General features: G+C 39.0%; 1 protein-coding gene across 5 annotated transcripts; it reads left to right on the top strand.

Annotated features, from left to right (window-relative positions):
* Positions 1-8,992: 8,992 nt before the first annotated feature.
* On the top strand, positions 8,993-24,089 carry LOC102721490. Of its 5 annotated transcripts, none has more exons than XM_015842526.2 (25): positions 8,993-9,351; positions 10,646-10,734; positions 10,850-10,954; positions 11,705-11,790; positions 11,869-12,127; positions 12,244-12,443; positions 14,180-14,653; positions 14,767-15,094; positions 16,325-16,465; positions 16,570-16,650; positions 17,839-17,955; positions 18,040-18,129; positions 18,224-18,316; positions 18,393-18,452; positions 18,541-18,609; positions 18,692-18,778; positions 20,592-20,693; positions 21,166-21,222; positions 21,301-21,381; positions 21,974-22,054; positions 22,139-22,234; positions 22,315-22,371; positions 22,470-22,499; positions 22,564-22,629; positions 23,493-24,089. In XM_015842526.2, exons 2-25 carry the CDS (start codon positions 10,672-10,674, stop codon positions 23,526-23,528), a joined length of 2,859 nt encoding a protein of 952 aa, XP_015698012.1. In that variant the 5' UTR covers positions 8,993-9,351; positions 10,646-10,671; the 3' UTR covers positions 23,529-24,089. The 5 variants fall into 5 exon arrangements, with proteins under 5 accessions (XP_015698012.1, XP_015698013.1, XP_015698015.1 ...); XM_006662894.3 differs by having other exon boundaries at positions 8,994-9,351; positions 21,133-21,222; positions 23,493-24,088; XM_015842527.2 differs by lacking the exon at positions 18,692-18,778 and having other exon boundaries at positions 21,133-21,222.
* The last annotated feature ends 400 nt before the right edge of the window (positions 24,090-24,489 follow it).

Genomic DNA, 24,489 nt, shown 5'->3' with positions numbered 1-24,489 from the left:
TCTGGCCCAGTTTTGTGGTGCACTTGTTCGTTTTTGCGTCTGAAGTTGGGTGCATCGTACTACCGTGCGTGCATACACCTTGGCTCGTCGTTGCTGATCCAATCCGTGGCCGACCGGCCGTCGCGTGCTGGCGCCGATGAGGTGGCTGAACGTTGCTAGTTTTAAAAAATTATGCAAACATGAAAATAAAATAAGTAGTGCTTAAAGTAATTTAATGATAAGGTAAATCATAATAAAATAAATAATAATTAAGTAGTTTTCTAATAAGACGGATAATTCAACCTATATTTAAAATTAACGGTGTTATATATTAAAAATCGGAGAGAGTACTCACTTGTCCGTACGCGTGTCGCTTAAAAATCTAAAATTACAGCATATGATGGTATTATGATCTACAAGGAGCTTCTCAGACCAAGATGGAATTGTGATGACGAATAAATTAAAATTTTAAGCATGCAAAGATTTCGAGTATCGATAGCCAATGCATCAAATCAATTAGGTATAGTTATCTTGCAATTACAACCACAGGTACTGAGTTTAAGGGCGGGCTCAGCCTTGGCCCTTGGGAGCGAAGGCATACAAACAGGCAAATGATCAAGCAACGAGACATAGAAATAGGCAAATGATCAAGAAGAAGAAATGTGACATATACAAAACTAGCATGAACAAAATTACCATGATAGATCAGATTTGCCTCTCTCATCTCAAATTATTTCGAAACATGAGGAATTGAGAGCAAGAGTACTGTTATCATCACCAATACATGATTCTAGTTGCAAGGAACAAACCTCACATATTCTAATCAACACCTGTGAAGTGATTTCTACTTAAGCTAATGCACAGATGCAACAGACTGCACTGCAGGCAACAAACAGCATAAAGAAAAAGAAGCAATAATCTAATTAATCATTCGTCGAGTAATTCGCATAAGAAAAAGCGAAATGAAAGTAGCTCAAGTGGTTAGGTAGTGGTAGGCAACATCCCGTTGATGGTGAGACATATGCTGTGACTTCGTCAATCCTAATTTGTTATCGGCCCAGTCTTGATTTGCTCAAGAAAAAAGTATGAACAGTAAAGGGGAGGTCTTTCAATTTACCAGAAACTCGGAGCCCGATCTGGAGCGAGGAAGGCAGCCCGGGTCGATGTCTCTGAGCCATAAGCACATCGGCCTATCTAGCTATTCACCACGTCACTCCACCCAAGATCAAACTCCATTGTGCTCTCCAGCCTGGAATTTTTTATTATTGATTTTATTTTTATAAATATTTACAGAAATATATTTTTATTTTAAAAATTACAATACTAACCTCCTCGCACCCAATTAGTGGGCACGGTGTATAAAGTGCAATCCGGGAGAACACGGCATGTGACATGACAGACGACAAGTGGGGCGCGAGAGACGACCGTTAGGGGTGTGAGGCTTTTTTGCTAGCATCCCCCTTAAAGCCCTCTAGTAGAGCGTTTTATCTGTAGCAAAGGGGTCTGTAAAAAAGACAGCGCAGTAATTTTACAGGCGACCCCTTAAAGCCATCTGGTAGAGCGTTTTATCGGCAATAATGGACTGCCTGCAAAAAAGCAGCATGGTAATATTGCAAGCGGTCCCCTGGCCGTCGATAAAACCCCCTTACAGAGGGCGGCAAGGGGACCACTCGCAAAATTCTACCCTGCCCCTAACGGCCGTCTCCTGCACACCACTCGTTGTCTGCCACGTCATCTACCGCGTGTAATTATAGGGTGTTTTATACAGATAAAATTAATAATAATAAAAATTCTCCAGCCTGCCTATACAAGTCATTTTTCCGGTCGTTGTCCAGGAACTGCATCGACACAGGATGGAAACCTGGCCGAATGCAACAAGCCATGAGCAGAGAGCGTGCTTTGTGTCTGGAAGCAGCTCCTTTTCATTATTGTGAGCTTTTTCTGTTCATGAATTTGAGAAATACCTGCCTGTCAACAAGAAAAACATGCTAATGCTTTTCATAAAAAAGGAAATAAAGACTTGCTAAATAGTTACAAGGAGGACTGTGAGTTTCCATCCTGAATGGTTAATTTATACCACCACTTTCATGTCCATACACAGGACTGCAGATTTCCCCCCTAGAAAAGAAGCAATGAAACCCACGATTGTTCAGTCCTACCCAAATCTCAGGCAGCACGTCCAGATCAGTCAACCGATCGATTAGTTGTGTCAAATACAACACCATCACTAAACATCCATAAGCTAGCCTGCAGTACTGATGATGCAAACGACCAGGCAATTTTAGTGGTTTATTCCCGGTGAAATGTTAAGTGGGTTATTTGCATAATTGGTGAAGTCACACTTGAAATTGGCATCCTTCTTATTACATCTTGTGCATATTTTAATAAGATGGGCATTCTTTCTTCCCGGACCAAACTTCCTCAAGGACTAGGTCAGCTTCCTCGTATATATGCTTCTACTCCGTAGGTAAGGGCACGTTGATACGGTAGAGTCTCGCGTAGACTTAGAAAATATTCCCTCCGTTCCATATTATAAGACTTTCTGACCTTATCTAAATTTATTTATTTGCTAATAAATCTAGATATATATATATATAACATATACATTGATATATGAATGAATCTAAACAAACCCAGAAAGTCTTATAATATGGAACGGAGGGAGTACATGTAATCAAAGAGACCATGAAACTCCACTATTTAAGAGCAAGATTAATAGCAGAGAGCCGACTAATAGCTACTACATCCATCTCATAACATAATAGATTTTGGCTATATAAATGCATAACCAAAATTCCTTATATTATAGAACTGAGGTAATATAATCCTATATTAGAGCTAACATGTATAATAAATTAATTATAAAGTTGGCTCTACTATTTTTTTTTTCATATATATATTTCTCACTTATGTATTTAATGCATTTATCAACATGTGCTCTTACCTGAGAGCTAACAATTCTTATTTTTTATTTTTTCTTTCCTTCACGTGTGCTTATAATTGACTTGTAGTCAGCTATTGTTTTTCAATAATAAAAGGTTTATTGAACTCAATCAATTACATCAAGATGATAAAACAAATTGTGCTAACTCCGGCCTATGCATAACTAAAATACACGCATCCAAAAAAAATACACGCACACTAACACACACACAAAAGACAGAAACAAAGGACTCAATGGCTATCAATCCGTAGGCTAGATCACCACCCATGCTCCTGGTAAAACATTCCTGTGTCACCCTGTCCAATTACTGACATGCCACTGCAAAGATATCATGTAACCCTGGTCAATGAAGAATGGCCCAGGAACAGATCCACCGGTAACCCAAAAAAAACCCTACAAAAGATTCACTTGTTTGTTGTAAAAAATGACAGCATTTCTATATAGCCATAGTGACCAACATAATGTCGTTGCACCCATCAAAAGCAAGTTTCTCATTTCCTTGGGAACGCATAAAAGTCAACTCCCTAACATATGAGAAACACTGTGAGTAGGTTTCAAATTAGAAGTTGTAAGGGTAATAGACAACACTAGATGAGCTAAACGACAATGAAAGAACAAGTGTTGTATAGTTTCATTTTTGTGACAAAACCAAGAAGTCATACATCCATTTCAATTTCACTTAGCTAAGTTATCTTTTGCGAGAACTACACCATATCAAAGATACCTCGTGAAAATCTTAACCTTTAGCAATACTTTTATCTTCCAGATACATCTATTAATGTTTGGCATCCTAGTGTGAACTAGAACTAAGTAATGAGATTTGACATAGAAAACCCCACTTGGTATAAGGTTCCAATGAAACTCATCTTGCTCCTGGTGCCAACTCTAAATTAGCGATGCGACGTAACAAATCATTCCAAGCTGCCAATTAAATCACGTCTCCATCAAAAGTTTGGTGGGTTGGTTTGGTAGATCTAGGAGATGGTCGACTGCTTATGCCTAACAATGTTATAAAAGATAGGGATATTGGTCTTGCAATGGGACATTACCCAACCATCTATACTCCCAAAATCTAATTTGAAGGTCAAAAAAAATATGAATCCTTGCTTTCCAATAAGCCTGAGAGAAAGGATGTGATCCTAAATACTTATGACGTAACATCTGTTGCCACGTTTCATCGGTGGTGAGTAACTTACATAACCACTTACTAAGCAACCCAATGTTCTTAATATCTAGATCATGAATTCCTAAACCCCCTTTATCTTTGGGCCAACAAATGATGTTTCACCCAAGCCGATATTTCTTCTTATGTTCGTCTCCTTGCCAATAAAACCTAGATCGACAATAATCAAGTTTCTTCAGAACCCCGCTAGGAATTGCAAGGAACACCATTGTCTGTGTTGTGGGAACCAGGGTATCCACTTTAATAGCTCGTGTTGCCTCAAAGGCCAGGTGACGCTTAGTCAGAATTAGTCACTGACCAGATCTCATCGGCTGATTGACTCTGGAGACGACCCTCTAGTCGCATGGCCCTAGTTGCTTCCATCGGTCCATTAGCCGAATAGGAGAAGTGGGTTGACTAGGCGGTTAGAGGACATGGCTCACCCCCGATATGAGGGATCGGGTTACCCCGGGCCCCTATCACAGGAATAGGCAAGCCCTCCTTCAGGACACAGTTTGCCCCCACTAAGAGAGGTCGGGCTCTCCCGGCCCTCTCCTAGGAGTAGGCAAAGACGTGTCCTGTGTAGGTGTGCAAAGAAAGCATCTAACTTCATAAATACAGGAGTAGTGAGTCTTATTGGCTTACTACTGGTGGAAGCTCTTTCCTACTTGCTGACGTGCTCGGCATGCAAAGGCTCCCAAAGCCTTGTCATCTAACACCAGCTAGTGTGCATGGGAAAGTGGGCGATATGTAGAGATTGATGCCGTCACATTCACCTGTGCCAAGTCACTTCAGCATCCAATCAATAGGACGACCATTTATGACTTCACCAAGAACATTTAAGACATTGTTCATATTCCTACCTCCCAAGCACTATGTACCTCCTTTAAGTATAAAAGGAGGGACTCGCCGAGAGAGGAGAACTTTTTGAACCCAGAAAAAATCATACATAAAATAGGAGTAGGGTATTCTACCTCCATGCGGGCCAAACTTGTATAAACACTTGCGTCACTCTTTCTTGTTCGCTTGGACCTACAATTTTCGTCCTAGTCTCTTGACCTACAGTTTTCATCCTAGTCTGAGTTCGCTTGGCTGAACTCTACCGGTGTCCCGCTAGAGGAGAAAGCTCTCCAACAGCAACCATATACATTGGGAGGCTACTAAGCACCGAGTTATCAAAGTTAGTCGTCCTCCTAATGAAAGAAAATTCCCTTTTCAGCTGCTCAACCTCTTCTTAAAGCGTTCCACCACCTCTTTCCATTCCATATTTCTTAACTTTCTATAATGAATAGGTATACCAAGATATTAAAATAAAAATTCACCGACTTAAGTCCAAAAATTTGGATGTAGTTGTCAGTAAAGTCTAATGCTTCTCCAAAATAGTACGGATCACTTTTACGAAAATTGGTCTTAAGACCCAATTACTGCTCAAAAGCTAGAAGAATTGTCATCATGTTCTTAGCCTTGTCAAGGTCATGATCCATAAAAAGCACCGTACCATCAGCATGTGTAAAATGGACAAACCTCCACCAATGAGGTGTGGTATTAGTCCCGCAATCTACCCCTGTGTTTTGGCCTTATTTATCAAGGTGGCTAACAATAACCTGCTATTGTACCTGCTCTAAATCGGCCTATCGGCTTTAGCAATTAATAATCTATGAAGTTTTCTATTCTCCTTTTCGTTCCTCGTTAGTTCCACTTTTCTCACTAACATCATAGGTAGAAACGCCATCACTCAACTACCTCTAACCTCCTTTCTCCTCCTTACCAATAGATCACTGACCGGTAGAGCTCCTCCATCCGATTATCTTGAGCTCGCCACCGATGGATCCGTATCTTCATAGAGGTGGTGCCCACAGCAGAGGATGGGCTGCCACGATTAGGTTGGTTCGGGTCTTCCTGGAGACGGATTCTCCAATGCCCGTCCCTTCTCGTGTTTGCTCGCTTTCTGCATGTTTTGAGCCAATGTCATGCATAACATCTTTGTTTCTCTATCTTCCCCTATCTTTAGTCCATATCAATGAATTTTCTTGTCTAGTAATTGGAAGAGCTAACTAATAAACATTATTGTACATGCCTAAAAGGACTGATTGCCTGGCTCGATACATATCACTGCTGCAGGGAGATCCCCAGAGCTTGCAAACATCAAAATCTGGTCTGTCATTGTCAGAGATGATGCGGTATGCCAGGAGGAAACACACACTGCTGCCTTCTTTGGCCAACTGCCCCTCTTCCTCCTCCCACTGCTATGATTGTACTGTAGCATTTATTTGGCATGATTGTTTCGTTGATTCTGCCTAATGCAGAAAACTTCTGACAAGTGACTCTGGCTTTGTAAAAAAATAGGCTGAGATATTTTATTTCATAATACAAAAAGAATTTGACATGCTCCTGCATGGTTTAGAAGCATGACAACCTGGTTCTTGTTTATTGTAAATTCACAGCTGATCGGGACAACAATATTCTTGACTACTGATACCGTCTCTAAGGATGTAATTATGTTAAGACATATTTCAGTTTGGTTGAATGGTTGTAAGATATTCGATTGAGCAAGTGGGTAAACTCTTTTCTTTTTCTTTTTTTTTTTCTGAAACGAAACTCTTTTTGTGGGATACCTATACCAGGGGTATCCGTAGACTACGCGATTGCGTACGGTCAAAGCAGTACCGAATAGGAAGGAGTTTGTATCCGTATGGCATTGACTAGGGGTTTGGTAACTACCGGATTGCATGCCGTGTGTACCATATCCGAGTCATAACCGAATAAGGATAGATCTTAGTCTTGTTAAATTAGGACTCTGTCATATCTGTAAGCCTTACCCCCACTATATAAGGGGGAATGGGGCACCCCACCGGGGACACGGTTATTCACATCCAATTCCATCGACAAGCAGGATTAGGGTATTATCTCGCTAAGTCGAGAGCCTGAACCTGGGTAAATCGTCTCCTCCTTCATCTTAACCATCGAGTTCCCAGCGTAATAGCCACCCCGTAAGTTTATTGCCGACACCAAACATCGATAGTTGGCGTGCCAGGTAGGGGTTCCACGCTATCTTCTTTTCTCGCTAAGGTTCTTTGCAGACCGGCTCGATGGACTTCAACTCTGATATTATGAAGAAGAGGTTCCCGCCGGGTTCGACGTTCAAGTTTGGTGGCATCCGGCTCCAGATCGACCAGTTTGGTGCCCTCTCCTACACCGACTCCAGCTCGGCTGACTCTGGTGAAGAGGTTTGCCATTTCGAGCCCGACACAAAGGTCTCGGATCAAATCCAGATCCAATCTGAGTCACATGATACCAAGATCCAATCTCCGCGGTAGGCTAGCCAAGGCGCCATCCCCATGGAGGTGGACATGAAGCCCGAGCAGGTGTGGGCCTCTAATACACGCAGCAGCACGGGAAACTTCGTGCCGCCACGCGAGGTCTTTGCCACCATTCAGTCGACTGGTTCGAACACCTCCGAGGGGAGACGACAAGAGGAGGAAGCCGCCCGACTGGCGGAAGAGCGCCGGATCCAGGACGACAAGGAGCGTCAGGAACGGGAAGAGCGGGAACGACGTGCGACCCAGTCGCATGCCGAGCTGCGTGCCCAGTCCCGGAAGATGCAGCGTAATCTGCTGCAAACTCAAGTCGAGGGGCACGATGTCTTCAAGACGCCCCAACAAAATGTCCGAGTGGCAGCAGACCTACTCGGTGACGTCGTTTAGCAGCTCCCACAACAAGATCTTCAGGTGGTCAACACCATCAACAAGATCAAAGCCATGGTGATGACGGCTGTGATCCAACAATCCCTTCAGCATACTTTAGGTACACCAGCGGCCCGTTCGGAGGCTCAGTCGTCTAGATCGCCAAGATCTAGGCCAAACGTTTCCCAGCAGCCGACTGGTTCGCGACAACCAACTGAAAACCGATCGCGCCGCGGATGCCCTGAAGCTTCATCAAGAAGAGACGTCGATAGGCAACACCGCATCGATGAAGAGATCCGCTGACTGGACCGGCAGTGCCAAGACCTCAAGGTGGAAAGGAGGCGCCTACACACCGAAGGCCCCTCCGTCCTCCGCCACAAGCTTGAACACCAATGCCGAGCACATCGGGATGGTCACCATCGCAACCGCGATCGTGATCATCGCAGTCGGAGTCAGGCGTTCAGGCATCGGTCACCCGAAAGCTTAGACACTAACACGATAGATGGCATCTCGGCCTTTACCAAGAACTTGAGTCAACTGACTTGGTCGATTGGTTTCAAGCCTACTGGCATAAAGAAGTAAGACGGCTCAACCGATCCAAAAGCCTGGCTGACGGTGTACTCTATGGCCATCCGTGCTGCAGGAGGAGACTCCAAGGCAATAGCCAACCACCTCCCGGTTGTGCTGGACGACTCGGCAATGTCTTCGATCCCCTCCTCTTTCTTATCCGTCCTTACTAAATAAATTACGACAAAGCCATAAAACCAAAAATATATACAAATAATGAACTAAATAATCTAAATATTTTAACCAACAAATAAATACTACAATAATATTTTCCTTTCTTACATACTAAAATATTACAGTAAATTACATATTATTAAAAAAATAAATTATTATTAAAAAATAGACGAGAGTACCAATCGAACAGGTAGTGTTCGATAGGGTTCTATTGAGGGCCTGTCGAACTAGTGGTGCTCGACAGGGCCTGTCGAGGGCTTATCAAACTGCCCCTATTTAACATGGCCTATTGAACTTGCAGCGTTTCGATTATCTTTTGAGTCGTGCGCTGGCCGTTTGATAGGAAGCCTATCGAACTACACCCGTTCGACAGAGACCTATATTTGCGATTTACCCCGGCTAGGCTAAAAGTAATTTTCCATTAAAACAATATTATTTTCAAAAAAAAATTCCCTCGTTCCGCCCCTCTACCCTCGTGCTAGGGTTCATCCACGCCCTCCTCCCGTCGCCACCCACGGCCTCCTCCACCCGCAAACCGGCGCGACTCCCCGCCGTTTCCTTCCTCCTCCCGCACCCGCCGGCGCCTCCGTCCTCGCGCACCACCCGGCGCCGCCTCCTCCGTCCTCCTCCCTCCTCCCGCCACCACCCCCGCCGCCTCCTTCCTCCTGCCGCGAAGCAGTCCGCCTCATCCCGGTGCCAGAAGCAGTCCGCCGCCGGCTCGGGCGGTCTCCCCCTGTCGTCGTCGTCCAGATCTGGAAGACACCGAGGCCCCGCCGCCGGAAGACCCCCACGCCACCTCCTCCCATCGCCGGCAGCCCGAGACTCCTCCCCCGCACCCCGTGGTATTGTTTTGATCTAGATATGTGCTGTGGATATGACTGTTCTTGCAGCATGATGATTTTTATTGCATGTTCATGTGATTTTTCTATATATAGATCTGTTCACTTCGTGTAGGCATGATTATGTGGAAATTGATTGTGCTGGGACTGGAACAAATTCCTATATTTTCTTTTGTGAACTGATGCTTCAGGTGGTACTGGACACCATGTCAGCTATTTTACTGTATCAAATAATTGGATCAGATGTTTCCATTCCACTAATTGGGTCTTTCTGGTGGCTAATGCTTGTGTTTTGTACTGGATTGCAAAATGGTCATGCTTCATTATTTGTGTGAATGATGTAACAGCAATGGTGATGCTTGATTATTTATGCGAATGCTTGTGTTTTGTACTGGAATGCCAAACCTGTTCTAGCATGCTTATGTTATGTTTGTCAATTCATCGGTTCTTATGGTATATATACATTGCTTATTCTTGTTTCTCAAGTGACAAACTGGTAGTTACTTGCTTTCTATAAACCACTTGCAGAAAGTATGCCATATATTTTATTGTGCACAAGCATGGTGCATCTAATCTGTCAAAACAGAAAGTTGTTCAGCAAGTGTTGAGGTGCAGTACTAATATATAAATTGGAAATATATATAAGTTCTTTAGTTTATTCTTTCTAAAAAAACTTTGTTCAAATCAACCACTTAACTAAAAATGATTTGACAATTTGTTCACTACACATCAGTAAGGACATAAAATAATTTTTCATTGTAATGATTCAAGTGGTAACCTTACCTTTCATAATAAGAGGTGACTGAACTCAGGTCCAAAACATCCAACCAAACACCATCTTTGGATAGAGCATCCAGAGATATAACCAACCAAACAATATCTCAGATCATCCAGGACAAACCCATACAAGCAACCAAATAGAGACAATTACATTACTCTAGCCAGGCTGAGAGCGGCCTGGATGAAGGATACGGACCAGGCTGGGGACATACGAACAACCAAACAGACCATATGTACATCCCTCCGTAACCTGGTTAGATGGATCCACGTGCAAATGCACAATGCAAAGTGGAAGTGTTGAACTTATTTGCATATACATGTTTATGATAGATTTATATAAGTAGTCTATTATTTTACTGCAAAACTGTTAGTCTAATTTTTTTTGTTGAGTTCTATAATTGCATATTTTGGATAAATCATATACAATTTGCACACACATGTGAGCTCAACTTGCAATTTGATACATGTAGTGAACGGCTGTACTCTTAACCTTTCTCTTGAATGAATCCACTCGCAGAAGAAAATGGTGGTGAAGAACTTTTAATGCTTGCCAGTTACACAACTAAAAGAAATTCTCAAATGGATGCTGCTGCTGCTGAACTAGAGGTTCATGTGCTATTTTTATCTTGTGTTCATTTGCATCCCATGTAACAAGTTTTCTCTGCACAAAATAACGCTTTTACTCTCCCGATCCCATTTGTTTTGTTTCTATGTTCAATAGAGTCACATGTTTGACTGCTCTGGGGATGGTGCAAGCTGTGAGAATGAAACTAATTTCACTGATTATGCGAAACAGTCAAATGAGCTTGGCCATACAAGAATGTCGGTAAGCTCATTGTTATTCCATTCTCTCAGTAATCTGCATTACGTCTGATATAGATCTGAATTAGCACGTAAAGAAAACAGCTCTCTAGCATGCTTTTAAGTGAGGGAACATGCCAAATTCCCTTAGATTAGGACACTCAAACGACTTTAAAATTTCCCAAAAACTTTACTGATGTAAGATCTAAAATCCTTCTGTAGTGATAAACTAGACAGGAAATTTGTTGTGAAAAATTATTTTCTCTCTTCCAGTTTAATTATCTGACAGACTTTTTACTTCATTTCTTTTTGCACAAGCTGTTTTTGAGCATGACTTCTATAGTCTTGCCAGTGACAGTTAGGTGTGATAATGAATGTCTTATTAGTACTTCGTTTGAATTGTATGGTACATCCTGTTATTGCTAAAACCACTTATTGGTTCCTGGATCTAAACATGAGTAACCATCATCTAGTGCCTCACATTTGCATAAGTTATCGATTACAAGTTAAGTTGCATGTGGATATGGTTCCTTGAACCTAATGTGAACCAGATTAAACTGTCCTTGTGAATCACTTGTGTAAGTTTATAGACGTTAGTGTTGAGTTATCAAGTTCATAAAACTAACAGAACATCATGCAAACTTAAGAAACTATTGTACAGTTCATTCAATTATAGTATCTGGAGCCACCACATTTCTTTTTGTTTGGGAGACTTTGATTAGTCATAGTGTTTATACCTGTCTCCTAGCTTGAAGGCATTCTGTTCATTACACAGGGTACTGGTGGGGGTGATGTTCAGCAGATGCTCGCAGAGCACACCATTATCTCTGAAGCATTTCTTTCTGCAGCAACCTGTTCATGGTACGTGAAACTTACATGACGTATAGTTTCATTGCTAGATATGAAGTGTACAATTGCTTACATTAGTTTTGAACGCAGGTTTGAGAAAGACAAAGCTTTGCTTGCCTCTCTCCTTAGTTCCTTGAAAAGTCTTTGGGCACAACCACAGTGGCAAGCTTGCCTAAAGCATTTATGTTGTCATGGTGATTTTAGGAGGGCTATGCTCAAAATTGTAAAATTATTTGAGAAAGAGCTTAAAAACCACAGGGTAGAGACTGATATATTACATAAACCAGACCAAATAAGCTATTCAACTTTAATTTCCCTTGTTTCATTGATCGTTCCTCCACTTCTTAAGGTAAATCTTATCTAATTCGTCAGTTTAATTAGAGTAGTTGAATATTATAAGTCTAACAGTTGCTTGATATTGCTAATAATAACACTGAAGAATTGAATATGACTATTGAATTTCAGCTGATTCGATTTGTACATGCACTATGGACCAATGAAGCTGTATTTAGATTCCCAGAGGAACTTATAGAAGCTAGAAAGTTGAAAAATGTTGATCAGATTTTGAGATTCAAAGGAGAAATGCTGGAATTTCTCGATGTTAGTCTTGAAGAGTTGGAAGAGAATGATTTAGCACAATGGTTACAACTAATGCGAGAGAGTGGGTATGGCACCCTTTTGCATTTTTTTCCTTTATTTTGTTTCCTTCTGTCAAAGAATGCTTTCCAAGAAGTAGATTTTATGAATTGCACCAGCGTTCTCAAATTTTGTTCAGAAATATGTATTTCTTTGAGTTGTCAATCAATTGTTGTAGGAATAAGCTCGATTTGTTATACTAGGCATGTTCTCCTTGATTTAAATTTAGAGAGAGAATGAGAGCAAGGAGAGGAGATTCACAGGTATACTAGGCATGTTCTCCTTGATTTAAATTTAGAGAGAGAATGAGCAAGGAGAGGAGATTCACAGGTCAGCGTGGACATGGGAAGAGGAAGAGGGTGAGAGTGTGAGCTTAACCTGACCTTTGGTTCTACCACCTAGTTGTAATCACTGGCCTAGTCACCTTGCAGTAGCTCACCTCTATTTGGTTTCAGGGTGGTTGGGTTTGATTGGTGTTACTTATTCTTTGTATCTACCAGATTTGGTGCCACAATTTTGGGTTTGTGTGTTTATTGGTCCCACTGGATCTGGCCCCATTGCTTCTGGCAGTGCTTATCTTGATGCTGGTAAAAAAAAAAGAAGAGAGAAGAACTGTACTTCTCCATCCCAAAATATAAGAGTACTTATTTTTAGGAAAATCAATAATTGGAAATCTTGACTAACAGTTCAACTATCAATATATATGTTTAATTTCATGCATGTGGTATCATTAGATTTGTACTTGAAAGTATTTCCGTATGATGTTAATTCATAGTTGTTGATATCTATCATGGAAGGAATTAATGGTCAAAGTATAATGTTGGAGAGCATGTAAAAAGCTCATACACCCTATATTTTGGGCTAGAGGGAGGTAGTGTTGGATGGGGAGGTCCAGGGTGTCTAAGCTACCCTTGTTAACTGTATACACCTCGTCGACAGTAACATCATTCTTTTTGTAATGACAGCTATTTAGTGGTAATTCCATCACATTTGCCCCAAAAAATAGTTATCTTTATATATGTAATTAGCTCAACCTATGCTATGATTTCATTTGTGAACTAAGGCAGTGGTGCAAAAAAGTTGCCATGCCATATAAGTAGCGATGCTGGTGCCTAGTTGCTAAATTACAATGCAGTAATATGTAGGTATAAAATGATACTGAATCATAAATGAAATGTTATGCATAAGCAGTGTAATTACCATATGGAAATTCATTTCTGTTTCGTGTTCAACTTTCTTTCATGATCGTACTTTGGACTTTCGGTATGTCATGAGGCTGACTACATGTTCATATGTATGTAATTTATGTACTTTGGATGCCCTTTTCCCTCTGCAGATCCTATATATTAGTGGGAGTGATTCACTAGCAAAAAATGGTGGGTGAGAAGCATTGTGTAACCACAAGTTGTATGTATCATGTTAACACTGTAATTATTTAGTTTATTTGCTGTAGAGCTTTTCCTCATGTCATTGTTCACAACAAAGGTATTCTGCTCAACATTCACTACTGCAAGCATTGCTGTCTAATGTTGTACTATTGCTTACAGTTTTCTCAGATCTGTACTGCAAATGCAGTTACTGTTTAGTCTTTTGTTTCTTATTCGTTCTTTTAACTTTAAACTTGATATGTATACTAGTTTTTGTTATGGGCTGTACTGTTTAGTCTTTTTTCCTTATTCTTATTCCTTTAAATTTTAAATACGATAGTTACAGTTTCTTTTGACCAATTTTGCATTTGAGCATCTTTGTTTGTATATTGCTGCAGGTACAACCTATTAGGTTTATGTGCAACCATTAAGGGAGCATTCTCAGAGTTGTTAGACATTTCATCAATCAACGATGCTATCATGGAAAACATAAGATCAATGGAATTCCGGCATGTAGCCAAACTTATCGATCTTGTCATTATTCCATTCATCAAGCATTGCCCTCATAATCTATGGGAAGAATGGATGTTGAAGCTCTTACTACCCTTGTTTGACTATTGTGGAGACATGCTTCACTACTCATGGTTCACTCTTCTAAATAATGGTCGGGCTGATGTTCCACATTACTTTGGTTATCTTTGTGGATCAGAAGAAACTGTAAACAAAATGGAAAATTACCTACTGCTTGACTTGACTCGTAAAGTCTCCAAGTTGCTTGGGGCCTTAGCCTCGCAAGAACTGAATCATGATGTTTGCCATGCTGCTCTTCATTCTGTCCTTGACAAGTGCACACCTTCTACCTCTTTAGTTGGGTATGCAAAAAGACTAACTAGAGTGTTTTTATTTCCTTGGTGGCATTACATTATGTTCATGTTTCATCATTTGTAAATGTGGCTCTAAGAGAGCACATGACCTTTATTTGCAGATATATTTTACTCAATGGTTGCTTTGAAAGCTTAAGCATGGACGTCTTTGGATGGTGGGTGGATGGTGAAGCAGCAATAGATTCTGTTCCCTTTTGTCATGCTTTGGTCCAAGTGGCAGTTGATAGCAACAATGAAAAGCTCAGGCGATTTGTAAAAGATGATATGCTTCGTGCTATAGTCCACCGCCTATGTGATGATCTTCCATGTGCAGTTCAAAAGACCATCAGAAAGTTATCTCCCCTGATGAACTTAACCAAGTGCAGGAAGGCCAGCAAGGATCTTTTCATTCTGTGTCAAGAGATTTATGAAGTTTACATACAATGTCAGGTAGTTTTTCTTGATGGCCTTGTTCCCATTCCAATCTTATTTGTTGATGGCTTGTATGCACACAAATGTCATTGACTTATTGGCTAGGTAGGTGGTTGGCTGTCTGGTCGTACTGGTAGCAGACTAGCAGCCATAACAGCTAGGTCTGACTATGAGTTCTGTCTAGCTACTGTTAGGGATAGGTTATTGTCTAGATGGAACGCATTGTTATCAAGTCATGCAACTAGTTGCCAAGTTGGCCTAGCAGCATGACTAGTGCACTATATCTCAACTAGAGCATTTAGTCGTGCAGCTAGGTGACTAGCTGACTAATCATTTACTAGCTCAGGCTAGTCTGGCACGACTGTCATGTTAAGTGTGGACTGGAAGAGTAAATCATCATTTGCATGGGCCTTGAGAGATTGGCCCACTTGCCAATGCTTAGCTACTGGCATGGTCAGCATAGAACAGGGAACAAACAAGCAGGCAAAGCATCAAGACCGAGAGGCAGCTGAGGCTGCACTCATCACTGGTCCACTGGTCTGTAACCTCTTTGAGGTAAGCCTGATGGATATATTCTGGTACCCTCCTAATACACCCCAGATCTTTGTGTTTCAAAGATGGTGGTTATCCGTCATATGGCTGGATAAAGCGGATGAGAAGCTCCAAGAGAGAGCTTACCATGTTCTTCTCTCATCTAATAGTTAGATATCCCTTATTTCTCTCCTTTTCCTGATCTTGTGCCTTTTTCTGCTACTCTGTTTTACTCAAGCTCCATGGGCAGCAGCAGCAAGTAGTTGCATGATGGCTTGACTTTATGACTTAAATGCCATTTCAGAATGTCGTCTTACCTGATTATAATGTTATATCAGCTAGTTGGATTAAATCTGTTTGTTATGGGCTGGCTCCATATAAGGCATGCGATGTATTCCTCCCTCGTAGAGAAAAAAAATTACCAAGACTGGGTGGTGATAGGAGAAATGGGAAATGCTATACCTGAGAGTAATGTAGTAACATGTAAACTGTGCTTTTTTTTGTTCCATATAAAGTGGCAAATGGTTAGATTATGCTAGCGATACAATTATCATAAGAAGTGTAGGATAGTAGATTCCGTGAACAGTCCAAGATCCTGGAAAGGAATGTGAAGTTGATCAATTTTATATACTCATACCACATAAGCTCTCTACTCTTATATTTTGAAACATTGATTTACATTACTTTATGTCTTTCTGTTATGTATATATACATTAGGATTTGGAAGGTGAAGACCAGGATAATGATAGCACAGCACATCGGTTTGAAGATTGGTTTACAAATCAAAAGAAAGATCTCTGTGTAAAGGCATCCTCTGCTATTCCTGATGAATTTCCAGCTGCATTGTGGAATTGGGAGGTTCATTTTCTTGTTAACTTTGTCTTACATGTCATATTCGAAACATTACCTGGCCTAGTTTTTATGTTTATTTTTTCTTTTACAATACTTAATTCCCTAACCAGTTTGAAGAGGAATTTCGAAGGTATCTTCCTACATATCTTGATGTGCTGCATGAAGTCGATGCAATGGATGACTGTCTAGAGGTAATTGTTTTGTTTGAACTGGAGTACATGTACCGTGATGTTCTTTTCTTAGTTAAATCCATTCCCACCCCCCAAAAGACCACTAAATTTGCACCAAAGGAAACACCTAGCAAAATTGTATTGTTGATCTTACACTGGGGTAGTAGTAGTAACTAGTTGAAGTGACGAGAAAAAAAGGATAGGTGTAGTACAGCTTTAAAGCTTATTTATTCTCACCAAATTAATTGATCAGAAACTAGTTGAAGTAACTAGTTTCTGGGTGGTGGTTGATGCACTTGGGTGGTAGCAGTGACTAGTTGAAGATATGGTCCACCTTTCAAACTCATTGATTCTCACAAAATCATCTGACTATTTCATGTTTCCACAATGATGTACAATTTACTTTTTTTTTCATTATATAGTGCTCTGCTCTGTACGATCTTTCACAACTTGAAAGAATCATGCCAATTTCTGTCATAATCTAGATTGTTCTAAAGTATTTACTAGAAAAGAATAGCTTACGTGGTTTTTAATCAGATTATTTATGCATATCTTATATTACTCTTCTTGAGAGGGAGTTAAGGGTGAGGGTAGGTTTTCTATTTTCTGCATTCACCCCCGCTTTGGATCTTTTGTGCCTGTAAATCTGTAGACATTTATGTGTTATTTATAAGAATTTTATAGAAAAATTATTGAACAAATCGACTATACACTATCGAGGAGGCTCATATTTATAATATACAATAACAAAGGATGATTCCATTTTATTCCAATATGCTGTTGTACAAGCCATTTTGTTCCTTCTTATTACTCCGTCCATTAGACACAGTAAAAGTCCAATTTGCTCAGTGATATGGACATACGAGATGGTAATACACCCAATGCACTGAAAATACAACATAACGAGATGGTGATGTTTGAACTTATTCAAATCAGCAAACAGTGAAAAGAAATATTGTTCCAAATGCAAATTCCCATTGGTTGAATTGATTATCCAGCTATTTAAGTGGGTTCTGGGCTGCTTTAGCTTTTATGTAAAAAAGCTTTGCAGTGAGCAATTTGCTTATGCTTTTTAGATGCTCAGATGACTTTCGGAAAAGGATGTTGAAATGTTAGACCATATGCAATGTAAAGATAGAGCGGTAATTTCCTTGGCGATTTCCTTGTGAAGAGAACAGTTTGTCTAATATATTATCTATTCATTTGCAGGGTAATTGTTTGGACAGCACCAAGATATTTGAGAATCTGAGTCTGGAATTTCGATCTAGGCATGCCATTAGCAGCTGTACAGATCACCTTGTGTGGATGATATCAAATTTGTTACAAGTATACAATATTCTGCATAACTTCACACTCATGTGTATGTGCATGTGTCTTGCCTAATAATTGTTAATCTTCTTTTTTCTAAAGCGGAAGATGCCTGCAGCATACTCAGAGCAACGCTCTGATCAAATTTCCAAATGCATTTGTAAACTCATTACATCGAAGCCTTACATCAAGGTGCTTTTCTTGTTCACTAGTTTTTTTACTGAGTCAAAGTATCGTAGTATACCTGGATGTTACAATACCGTATGTGAACTTGAATACTTTACAGCGCTCTGATGGTTGGAATAATGCTATGAAACGGCTGGAGGAAAACTTTGAGATAAATTTGCATACTAGATTGAGTGCAGAAGATGCAGTTGATGTGCGTATTATCCTTAATTCAATTTTGTCGCTAAATGCACTATTCGGAAATTATTCTGACAACTGTTGCTCATTAGATCTTTTACATTTCAATATTACGTCTCTGGGAACCACAATTTCATCCTTTAATCCGGGAGGTGAGCTGCCCTTCCCCCCTCCCCCCAAAAGAAAATCTTTGTCTGTTGTTTCTTACTGTGCATCTTTTGAAATGTTTGTATTATACAGGGTCAAAAGGATGTACTTGTAAAGATAGCTCGACAGTTTGCTTTTGCAAAAGAGAGAGAAAACTATGAGGTTTGTTTCTTCGTATCCTTTTCCCTTGTTTGTTTTACCTTGTTGGACTGTTCAATGTAAGTGAAGATCTTTTTTTTTTCAGCCATTGGAACCCGATTCATTAGATTTTTTGGACCATTTGCAACTTTATGCATCATTTTACATCTATAGAAAGAAGAAAGAATCTGGGGTATGTCTCATTATGTTATTGATATTATTTTGTGCATTTACTTTGTGATTTTGATTACGGTCTGTTTATTTGTATTGTCTTAAATTAAACTATACAGTGTTCTTCTATTGAGGTACTTCTTGCATTTTCCAATGAATTAGAATATGTGATTTAAGGACTTTTTTGTAATTTTCTGTCCCATAACTTCATTATTGACCACAAAATAGCTCTTCAATGATATGATGAATGCTTATTGTGATAAATGACTAGATAATGCAAGAACCTACTAATTTCAAACAGCTCCAAACCAGTGGCCTGCAAACTTAATCTTTTGAGCAAAAGGTACAAAAGAGGGACACATTTTACATTTTTGCATCCTATTATAATGCCAAGACAACACAAATCTATAGATAGTAAAATTAAATTTTAGTCAGAATATCGCATAGTACAAGATTTATGAATTAATGAGGATGTTTCTGGTTGTGTTGAATTACAAGTAGCAAAAGTCAAAAGGAATTATAATATGAGTTGTTTTGTCAGAAGGAAACGGAAGTATCTACTACATAATTACGGAGCATATATATACATGGCTTGCAAATTAGTATTGGACCCTGCCATCTGGAAAAAGCACCACATTTGATGTAGTCATCAACTAACCCTAGAGATTCAGCAGCTTACAAATTTATATTGGATACGCACCACCTGGCAAAAGCACCATGTTGATGTGGTCATCAACTAACCCATGAAATTCATAGGACTGAATCACGGAAAGTTTATTTGCTTGGAGCCAATGAGGCAAGTATTTGATGATGAGCTAGAAATGAACCTATTTTGGGACGGAGGAAGTAATAGAAAAAGGTCTGTAGATTTGTTTCTCAACCCAAACTCATGGGATTAGATTTTGTTATACCAAATGGTTCAGAAAGATGTAGAAAGGTATAGTATCCGCTGAGCAATGTGACTTGGAATTGCAATGGACCAAATAGGCCATAAATTGATGAAGACAACTAAACAAATAGAAGAGTTAAATACACCAGCAGCTATACAATACACCTACAGGATTAACTTCTAGGATTGATATGTTGCTTTCGCTTTCAGTATAACTTTGGCTAGTGGCGGAGCCTGGATTTTGCCGATGTGACTCAAGTGGTACAACAACATAATTAAATGCTAAGACGATTCTAACTATACATGCATGTTAAAATCTTAATGAAGCAAACTGTATATTTCTATTGAAGATTTGCACCGAGGGTCACAAAATATGAGAATATTTCGACATGAAGAGATTATACCTTGATTAGCAGGATAATTATCTAGCTAATGGTCTCATCTGTACATGGAAATGTAAAAGCTAGAGACTAACAGCAATCTTGTTATATATAGAAGGAAATATATGTAAGGAGATTAGCGGCAAGATTACTTATCTAATTGAAATAGCTCTACATGATTAATGGTAAAGTTAATGGCAGGACTTGCGTATTGGGCAGCTGTCCTGATTATTATACCTAACAAGTTCTGTTCCAAAATTTTTGGGGATGCAACCGCACCCCATGCATCTTCATTGGATCCGACACTGAACTTGGCATACTTTCCAAAATACAGTTGAGCATTTTTTTCCATAACGCATTCTTGGTGATGACCCTGAATAGTTATAAAAAGAGTTTCTTGTGGTAGGTCAAACAGAAGCAAGCACCCAAAGTGTATTCTTAATTGTTTCTGTTTTGTGAATATACAGCTTGGTTATATCTCTGTTTTACTAGATAATCCTATTACATCAAGACTATGCTATTAGCCTTTTGTGAGTTTGAAGTACTAATGTGCAGTTCTTTTGTAGTATTTTATGGCAAGAGAACAAGTCAAATTGCATGAAGAATTCGACAGATTCTTGGATTCAGGCAAATTGGACAGTGATATTTGTAAGCTCAGTTGTTTACAGGTACATATATTGTTGTGATAGTTCAACTGTAGTTTTGGATTGGACTAATACAACTTCCAACTAGCCGAGCTTTTATGTATTCCATTAGGCTATGCCAAATTATAACTGCAGTGAAAAGGAAATATGTGCCAGTTTACTTTTTAGTATTACCTAATAATTAATAAATCCCTCGCTTCCTGCCAACTGTGTGGAACCGAACCATGCACAAGAAAAGTCGCCACTTCTATTCACCACTCCTTTATTGCTTTCGAGGTTTTATGCCCCCTGAAAAACGCTTCCTCATCCCTTGTGGTTCTATTCTTTGGAATCGTGTGATTCCACTTGTTGCAGAATATAAACATTTTAATGGCTTATCTCCAAATTTTCTTATGGCAACTAAATATGCTATCCTAGTCAGTTCAATGCAATTACTAGTTAAGTGTTTTGTCCCTTCCTGCAGGATGACTTTATCGAAAAATTTGCTGATAAACAGATTGCGAAAAGTCAATTTGTGCAATTGGACAAGAAACTCGTTATATTGTCATTGGAGGTACAGTGACTATTTTTGCATAATTTCGTGGTTGGTTTTGGTTACATTATATCCTTAGAATTTTATTTTGTTTAATAGCAACGAGCTCAGCTCCTGGATACACAACGTCAAAAAAACGCTTATGCTGAATGTTTGAGAAATATCCTGACAGATCAGAAGGTATGCTATATTGCTATTTTGGTGTCTTTATTTCATGCAATGTTCCTGAGTATTAGTTCAAGTTGGTCCAGTGCGTTGTAATGAGAAATTTAACTCATAATACAAGTTCTAACATTGCCAATATTACTGTAGGTAATCGATTGTATGAGTAATATTTTAATGGTAAATGAAAGATGATATGTTAGAACCTTCGTGATTTGTGGAAAATTGAGCTGATGATATTCTGATAATTTTTTCTGCGTTCCTGCTGTTTATTGTTAATTTTTTGGAAGAAGTCCATTAAAGCTGATTGCACTTTACCATTTTGTTGATCTAGCAATGCTAATTTCACCACCTGATTGACATATCCTGTATTTGGCTTAGAAATACACAGATGGACTTTTGAGGAAATAGAAGATTGAAATGCAACTTTTGCCTTCACTGTAATAACTAATAAATCACACAAATATACCTGTACATGTAATTACGTCTCTTTGATTTTTTTTAAGACATGAACGCGGATCTTAGTTAGTAAACCGCTCATGCTCTTTGCTTGTGTTATTATTCTCTTGGGCTGATTTCTTTGTATTTAAATATATAACACAAATTCCAGCTGCAAGATGGTCTTCAAAGATTGATAAGTGAGCTAGAAGTACAAGGTTTCTTTGATGTGGATAACAATTCTATAGATTGGGTATGTCGCTCACCGAAATAGATGCCTTCTTCCTTTTTCTTTTGCTAAATATGTCATTTGTTAGTCATTTTCCTATTTTTGTAGGAGAAGGGATGCTTCTTACCACTTGTTGACAAATTCGAAGGTTTAGTTTTCAAAGGACATAGCTTTCCCCAATACCTTGTCATTCAAGGAATTATGGTATTCTTTTTCGTTGGTGTTGTTTTCTTGTATATTCCAAGTAATGAGTGAAGCTCAACATAACTTGTGACTAATGCAAGGATTATCGGAAAATGTCACAACAAAGCGACAGTAACTTGAAAGATTCTTTTGAACAGGTTGGCCACCAGATCTCGTGAAATCTAGGCCTTATTAACTTCATTCATTAGAATATTCCTTCTGTGAAAACAAACTTACTTTGTTGGCAATTTGGCAGGCTGTTAATTGGAGGCAAGATCTTACACGGGTATGGATAGTTTTCCATCTTCTGTGTTTAGAACAATAGTTAACTATTTAGTTTGTCTGTGTAGATTTGGATGGCTACAAGATACTATGAAGGCTTATATTATGATGTACTTAGGAAACCTTTAAAAAAGGTAGGTGCCTTTATTGTACTGGTACACAATACCTGCAAAATTCAGTTTCTTCTGGTTGCCAGTTGTTGCATGTAATGGAGCCTGTAACGATACTTTGCTGTCAAATCACTTTTTTCCTGTTTGACTTTTGGAGGAGCTTGTTATATTATTATTTTTTTGGAGGATAAGATTACATGGTCATGTACCAGCAAAAAGATCTGGCATCTTATATTTTAACATTTGTATGACCACTCATGTGGACTATGGTTTTGCATCCTGTTGGTAACCAATTATTAATTACTGAATATCCGTTTGGGAATAGTATTTTAGGGAACTGTCTGATTTTGTTAAATTTAAATGGAACAGTTTCTTGTTTCTTTTTCTTATCGAACCCATATTTGCGTATAAATTTCCATTAGAGGTTATCCTAGTATCTCTGTTTACAATATGATCCAATACCTGACTGGCACTGTTTTCCTAGAACCAGTTTCCGAAACCTTGTTGCCTGACATGATTTGTTAACTAGATAGATGCGCATCTAAATGGATTATGGGAGTGTCTTGCATATTTTTACCTTTTGAGGATTACAATGCAGCAATATCTTTAGTTTTGCTCCAAACCACGTTGAAAATTTGTTAGGAAAAGTCTGTTGAAAGTTGTGCTAGTTGTCATATGACCTAACAATCGATGTGTCGATCAGATTGCAACAATTTGTTTAAAATGTTCTTTTGTAGGTATTTAATTTGGTAAATTTTTGTAATGATTTGGCTATCAATTTGTAATATCATCATTGTACTGATTTGACCTCTCATGGTTTCTGTTGCTTACATGTTTCTGCCTTTTTGTAAGTTATGACTAATGTGGGCTTTTGTTTTCCTTAACAGATCTTCATGCAAAACACTGAAGCATCAAAACTATAGCTTCAGTTTTTATGTCAGAAGTACGAATATCCATGCCAGCTATCATTTCTGATAGTGAAGGACGCCGTTGTTTTCATCATTCTGAATGTAATCCCATTGTTAATAATTTGAGAAATGTTTCCTTACATGATTTACCTATTGTTGGTTTTAGTACGATATATAAGCACGCGTATGTGCAAATAACATTAAGCTATCACACACTAACAGAAAGCTTGCTTGAGCCATGAGTTGCATGTAAACTTTCTAAGGTTAAGCAGACATGAATTAAACTGTTGTGCCCGTCACAAGAAGTCAAGAGCAAAAGAGTTCCGTTTCAGAAAAAAGAAGAAAAAGAAAAGAGCACAAAAGTTTATCCACTTGCTCAATCGAAGATCTTACAATCATTCAACCGAACTGAAATATGTCGTAACATGATTACATCCTTAAAGGGTATCAGTAATCAAGAATATTGCTGACCTGATCAACTGCGATTGACTGGTGGTGGTGATGGTGATGGGTGATATATTTCCAGTGATAGCAAGAGTGAACTCTAGCAATCTACTGAAATTACTTTAGCCATTTTACAAATATATACTCTGTAATATAAAATGGACTAGTGGTGTGGTCGACAGTGGATGGACCACCATTATCTTTTTATTTTTTAAAATAAAAAATAATTGTGGTACTCATGTATCAATAAGCTTTACTTTTTTACTTTTTTTAAAGAAAAAATAAAGGACCAATTGACTCGTATTTCTAGTAGAGTCAGTTTGTTCTTTCCATCCTATGTTGCAAAAACTACTACTTTAAAACTAAAAAAAAATCAAGTGTTTTCTTTAAGAAAATTGTTTTTTTTTTCATGAGCCTATGCAATTCATCGTTAGTTGTATAGATCATTTTTTTATGGGCTTATGCAGTCTATCCTTAGTTGTATGAATATATCAAAGTGTTACTAGTATTAGTAAAAAGTGTATGCAACAAT

The sequence above is a fragment of the Oryza brachyantha genome, chromosome 11, assembly GCF_000231095.2.
Source record: "Oryza brachyantha chromosome 11, ObraRS2, whole genome shotgun sequence".
NCBI lineage: Eukaryota > Viridiplantae > Streptophyta > Magnoliopsida > Poales > Poaceae > Oryza > Oryza brachyantha.
Note: the sequence above shows the minus strand (reverse complement) of the source record. Positions and strands in the feature narration are given on the sequence as shown.